The sequence below is a fragment of the Papaver somniferum genome, chromosome 3, assembly GCF_003573695.1.
Source record: "Papaver somniferum cultivar HN1 chromosome 3, ASM357369v1, whole genome shotgun sequence".
Classification (NCBI taxonomy): Eukaryota; Viridiplantae; Streptophyta; class Magnoliopsida; order Ranunculales; family Papaveraceae; genus Papaver; species Papaver somniferum.
Genome location: NC_039360.1, coordinates 96,688,351 through 96,695,130, shown reverse-complemented (window position 1 = coordinate 96,695,130; position 6,780 = coordinate 96,688,351). Strand labels below are relative to the sequence as shown.

Below are 6,780 nucleotides of genomic sequence, written 5' to 3'. Positions count from 1 at the left end.
GATATATGCGTAGGTAATACATCAGGACCAACTAGTTGTCTAACATTTGCAAACACTTTTTCTTTATCCTGAATCTAGACACCATCACATATTGCGGATATGGATTTTTCTTTGTCTTTTCTGTTTCTTTTCCTTTGAATAGTTGTTTTGGTGCTCTTTTTCAAATTAATTGCTCACAAAAATTCCTCTGATTTCCTCTCTGGAGAAGTGAAGAAGAAATATGTGTGAATGAAAACTAAAGAGGATGGTGCTATTTATTGTATACGGTAGAGAACCAACCGTGAACGATGGAGTCTCCGCCGAACGACATAGACTAAATCGCTAGCGGTCGATATTACCACAGTTGTGCGGCCAGGTTTCTAGGCCACCTGGCATGACATATGTGTGGGTTAGCTGCCCCTGTAGGAATCGACCTAACACTACCCTATCCCAACGGCTAAAGAACGATTTTTTGGGGACCATGGCTTTTTTGGGGGACCATGATTTTATTTTGGGTAAAGGAATTAGAAGTAATTTTAGGTCACCCCATATCTAGTTATTTATTTAATACCTAATCTACCCTCTTAATTAATTTTGGGTTATGATTAGTGAATGATTTAGTTAAAAACAGTTAGTGAGATTAAATTAAAAGATGAGTTTATTATTAGTTGAGTAGAATTATTGAGAGAGTAGAGTTAGAGAAGATGAAGGAGAAAAACATGCAAAATAGATTTTTTTTCCAATTCACTAAGTTTGAGTATTCAAATGATGAAAACTCATCTGATTCTTCATCTCCATCCTCTCCTAGAATATTTGTTAATCTTCGAAATGATCCGGATTTGAACTGGATTTTGAACAGTTCGGTTACTTTATATGAAGAACAAGTAACCGAACTCATCTGAAGCTGTAGTTCGGTTGCCTCGTGAGATGAACAAGTAACCAAACTCATCTGAAAGTGTAGTTCGGTTACTTGTTCCAAACACGCAGGTTACCGAACTCTCTAATAATTTCTAGGAATTACAGCGTTATGTTCGGTTGGTTCTCAACGAACCGAACTTTGGTGTACAAAGTTCGGTTGGATCGCAAACTGCATGCATTTTGATCTAACCGAACTTTAAGTAATATAAGAGTATATAAGTTTACAAAGTTCGGTTCTTTCGCAAACTTGAACCTAACAGCTAACCAACCGAACTCTGAGTTCGGTTTCTGCGATAAAATTTTCAAGTTACCAAACTTAACAAACAAAAAAAAATGTGAAGTTCCAGCATCTATTGGCTAAGTTCAGTTACTTTGTAGTTTTAAAATTTTTTGCGAACAAACCGAACTCTATTAGCTAAGTTCGGTTATTATGGAACTCAACACAGTGGTCACAACAACACAATTCGGTTAGACTGGATTTGTTTTTTTCGGTTCTAAGGGTGGAGTTCGGTTACTTTGTAGTTTTAATTTTTTTTGCGAAATAACTGGTTAGAGAGTTCGGTGACTTAGTTTTAAATCCAATAGAACCGAACTGTTCTTCGTGTTCTTCATTTTCAAGAAGTTCGGTTAGTAAACTAGGGTTTTTTGGAAAATCGACCTAACCGAACATGGCTCTGTAACTCCTATTAAAACTCTATTTTGATGATTTCTATTCGATTGAAGCAATCAAAATCAAATTAAAGCGAAGGGTTTGTCGGAAAATACCTCCGGAGTGGTCCCATGGCAGAATCAGGTTGCGGCTGGCGTCTTTTATACTCGATAAAATTATTATGTAACCGAACTTAATTGTGATTGCATTGATGTTGTTACATTTCTTAAATAGGCGGTGGTGGTGGTGGTGGGAGGAGGTGGTGGTGGTAATCGGTGGTTGGTGGTGGTGATAATCGGAGGTGGTGGTGGTGGTAATCGGCTGTGGTGGGTGGTGGTGGTGGGAGGAGGTGGTGGTTATATATAATAGGTGGTTATTAGGTTGGTTTTAAATTAAATTAGGTTAAGGATAGGTTAGTTATTTCAACGTTTTATGACACCCCTTATCACTATAGGGAAGGTGGCCTAATAAAATCATGATCACCTCAAAAAAACCATGATCCGTACAAAATCATTCCGGCTAAAACCTGACGCTGGGCTTCGATTTTATACGAAGCCCATCTATAGAATTCTGGAGTTGTACTACTGGATGTGTTTGGACGAATCCATGTTGACCCCCCTCGGACCCGCTCAACTAATATATCGGCTCCTAAAAGTTTGGTGGCATGGACCCGCAGACTCCGTCACCCTGTCCTAATAACAATCTCCTTTCTTGCTTCTAGTCTACTGTTTCTTTCTTCCTCCATCAGAGCTTGAAAAAATATAATTAAGAATTCCACCACACTCCTATGAAAACAACACAACTACCAAATTCAATTCATCATCAATCAAATGTATAATCGAAGTCATCACCTTCCTTCAAATTCAATCTAACCACCATTCATTTGTTACCCTCTCACTTTCTTCCTTCATCAAAACCTAAAACCCTAGAAAACTCCACCACAAACACAAAACAGAAAACTCTCTCTATCTCTCTCATTACAACATAAACTCAAAAACTGAGATTCTTACTTAGTTTTTTGCAGAATTGAGAGAGATAGAAGAGGAAATGAAGATGTCTGTATTACAAAACAGCAGAAGAACTAATACTAATAATAGTTTCAGAGGTACAACAATTCCATTAGATACTATTGCTTCTATTGATCCTAATTCGAAATCATTTTCAACTCTTTTTTGGTTGGTTTTTCATTGTGTTTGTTGTTTAATTAGTCTCATTTTAGGGTTTAGATTTTCTCGGCTTCTGCTTTATCTTCTCATTTCTACTACTTCATCAACTTCGTACACATCAACCATTACTGGAACCAATGTTGTTCAAGATCAATCCCTAGGTTTTGATAAACCCCTTACTTCCATTCCGAATCTTGAAAATCGTACTAGTAATAGCCGTGTTGTTGTGGGTAGACATGGGATTTTGATACGCTCATGGCCACATCCAAATCCTAGTGAAGTGCTGAAAGCTCATCAGATAATTGATAGAGTTCAGAAAGAGCAGAGAATTCAATATGGGTTGATTAAAAACCCTAAGACTTTGATTGTGATTACTCCTACTTATGTTCGTACATTTCAAACTCTTCATCTTACCGGTTTAATTCATTCGTTAATGCTCGTTCCGTATGACATTATATGGATCGTTGTTGAAGCTGGTGGTACTTCAAATGAAACTGCTAATCTTTTAGCCAATTCTGGTCTTCGTACTGTTCATATTGGTTTCGAAGAAAAAATGCCTACTTCTTGGGAGGATCGTCATCAGGTTGAAGCTCGTATGCGTCTACGCGCGTTGAGGTGAATATATTTGTGCTGTTTTTTTGTACCGTTCTATGGTTGTATTGTTTGTTGTTTTCTTTCCTAATATGATTGGTACAATTTTTTTTTGAATGCAACAGAGTTGTGAGGGAGGAAAGGTTGGATGGAATCGTGATGTTTGCTGATGATAGTAATATGCATAGTATGGAGCTGTTTGATGAGATTCAGTCCGTTAAGTGGGTTGGTGCTATTTCAATTGGTATATTAGTTCATTCTGGGAGTACAGATGATCAATTTTCTATCTCTAAAAAACAAGAGAATGAGGAGAACTTGTCGATGCCTGTTCAGGGTCCGGCTTGCAATTCATCCGGGAATTTAGCTGGGTGGCATACTTTTAGTGCGTTGCCTTATGTGGATAAGAGTGGGACTTATGTTGGTGATGGGGCAATGGTGTTGCCGAAAAAGTTGGAATGGTCGGGATTTGTATTAAATTCTAGGTTAGTTTGGCAAGAAGTTGAAGATAGGCCAGAATGGGTCCATGATCTCGATACATTGGCTGAAGATGGTGACATTCTTGATAGTCCACTTTCGCTTTTGAAAGATGCTTCTTTTGTTGAGCCTCTTGGTAATTGTGGACGTAAAATTATGCTTTGGTGGCTCCGTGTTGAAGCACGTGGAGATAGCAAATTCCCTCCCAGGTTAGCATTGACCTTAAATTTATTGTCTCTTGCTTCAATTTTGGCCAATGACCATGAGGTGTGATTTCATCTTGTTTTGGATATACGTTCTTAATATCTTGCATGAGTTCATTGAGTTGTTTTGTTTTGTGGTGTGCTGATATCATCTGCCATTCTTTTATTATACTGAATTTTCCTTGTCCGAGCATGAAGCAAGATAGTGGTAAAGTAATTACGTCTCTGTTACATATAATCTGTCATGCATGGTCCTGATGAGGTAAAAGCATTGAAGTTCATATGTTCCAACTGTATTTTAACATTTGCTGTCTGTAATTCATGAATACGTGTTCTTTACAAATAGTGATGAAAGACTAGCATTTTGAGGCACAGATGCATGTATTTGAATCAATAGTCAGGGCTTTAAAGTAACCAACCAAGGTAATTGATAAAAAAATGAATTATTGCCGTAAGTGGATATTACTACTTCCACACAAGAGGGCAAAAAACCCGGGTGATCAATTAATTTTTCTAGGTCATATGGAGAGCTAAAAGTTTTTAGGTCTATTACTAAGTTTGTGAGATTAACCTCCCGTTGCAAGGCACCAATCATAAGGAATTTAATATTAGGCCAGTCAAAAAGTGGTTTGGAAGTTGACAGTAAAACTGAGTGTACGAAACACGAGAACACTGGCCGAATTAGTTCCAAACTAAACAAGATGATCAACAAAGTTTGTGAGATTAACCTCCCGTTGCAAGGCACCAATCATAAGGAATTTAATATTAGGCCAGTCAAAAAGTGGTTTGGAAGTTGACAGTAAAACTGAGTGTACGAAACACGAGAACACTGGCCGAATTAGTTCCAAACTAAACAAGATGATCAACAAAGTGAACACTCTACTATATAATCTCTAAGAATGAGTGTTCGTAGAGCCTAAGAGTATGTGCAGCTTAAGAAAGACCCTAGTGAAGTCTTCACACTAGATTATGAATGTACCATCAGATTCAAAATTGAGTACCTGTAGCAAAAGGGGTATACACAGAGAGAAGGAACTCTGTGAAGAGTTGATTAGGTAGGTCGTTTGGATTGTAAAACAAGTCAGGTTTTTGTCGATCGTCAAAAATTCCTGTTAGAGGAAGAAATTAAGGCATAGATTCCATTTCTGTGAACTAAAAGAAGTAAAAGAAGAGAGAATGATATGGCATTAGAAAAGAAATAGAAGAAGAGTCGAATGATTGTGTACGTGTTGACGAATATTGGTTTCACTAGTCTATTACAGGGTTTATCACAGTAGTATTAATATGATGTTCCAGATATTACGTACGAGGTTAGGTGTTACATAACTCAGATAGAACTGTGAAATATTCCATGCCATTTCTTTATCATTGTTCTCGGTAGATGAGGATGTGTTTATCATGCCCTTGAAAGGTGATGGACTAATCTTATACACTCCAGATGAGATATGGTGAACTTGGATTGGTGGAAATAGTTAACTTTTACATGTGACGTCAATGATTATAGGATGCTCCATTAACTAAATTATTTCTGTCATTTACTCATTTCTGCTTAACATGTGGTCTGCTTCGTGTGAAATTTGATCTGCAATTGTTGATATTTATTTACATTGTGAGTGTACCGTAATGGATCTGGCAACTGCAATACACAAGAGCATATTGGTCTATTTTCCTTTATATTTGTATTGCACTTCCAAAAACCTTAAAGCTAAGTCAACATCAGGCAATTAGGTCTATGTTTTGCAAGTGATTGAATCATTGAATAGTCTTAGCAGTTTTATGTATATCTCCGTGCTACTGGTATAGTTCCTCTCTGCTGCTCTTCATTCACGGTTTATTTGACTTTTGTGGCATTGTTCGAGCAGATGGATAATTGACCCTCCTCTGGAAGTTACTGCCCCTGCAAAACGTACACCATGGCCAGATGCTCCCCCAGAAATCCCAACCGAGGAGAGAGTATTGATATTCAATGGCATTGAAGGACGCATGACAGACAGGCTGCCAACTAAAATAAGTCGGGTATCCAGGTCGAGACACAGTTCTTCACGAAACAAGAGGAAGCGTGAACCAACAAGGATACTAGAGACTCCAAATTCAGCACAAAGTGCCAATCAATAAGTGAAATGCATCATTGTATACTTTTCTTCCTGGTGTTCCTCCTGGTGTTTTTACATCTGTGGAAAAAAAAAGGGTGATATATGTCTGTTTGCGGCAGTCGGAGCCGTCTCATGGACCACGCCAGCTAGGCTATCGCCTAGAGCCTCACATTGTAAGGGCCCAACATTTTAATTTTTCTTACAACTTGATTTTTCAGTGCTAATACATAGTGGTTGATAGTCATACTATCTAGTTGTAATTGAATGCGGTTTGTTTTGTGAGTACATCATACTGCTTTCAATCGCATTTAGCCATCTACTTTTGTACCGTTTATAGCATTAGAATTCACTGTGTTAAGCAATTCTTTTCAAAATAGTTTACGTATCCTCTCTTTCAGTAAATTCATCAAAATTTGATGAATATCACTATGCTACTAGAAGATCTTTTATGACTTCTGCCTTCCGCCTGATTTGCTAGTACATATGTCGCCCGGTTGGCCTCTTTATAAATATGGTGGTTTGTATGATGTCAACTAGATCGCAATAGGACTCTGATTTTGTTGATTATATCTCGCAAGTACGATGGTGTTTCTGATCCAGATTCTGGTGAAATGAATGAGGTTTTGTGAGTTTGACTCTAAGCCAACTTCCGTCCATTGTCATTTGTTGTTGTTCTGATCGTCATAAGCATGGCTCATGTTTCCGCC

General features: G+C 37.8%; 1 protein-coding gene across 1 annotated transcript; it reads left to right on the top strand.

Annotated features, from left to right (window-relative positions):
* The first annotated feature begins 2,270 nt into the window (after positions 1–2,270).
* Positions 2,271–6,448, top strand: LOC113356900 (probable beta-1,4-xylosyltransferase IRX14H). The gene is made up of 3 exons (XM_026600134.1): positions 2,271–3,327; positions 3,429–3,986; positions 5,843–6,448. Exons 1-3 carry the CDS (start codon positions 2,594–2,596, stop codon positions 6,093–6,095), a joined length of 1,545 nt encoding a protein of 514 aa, XP_026455919.1. The 5' UTR covers positions 2,271–2,593; the 3' UTR covers positions 6,096–6,448.
* The last annotated feature ends 332 nt before the right edge of the window (positions 6,449–6,780 follow it).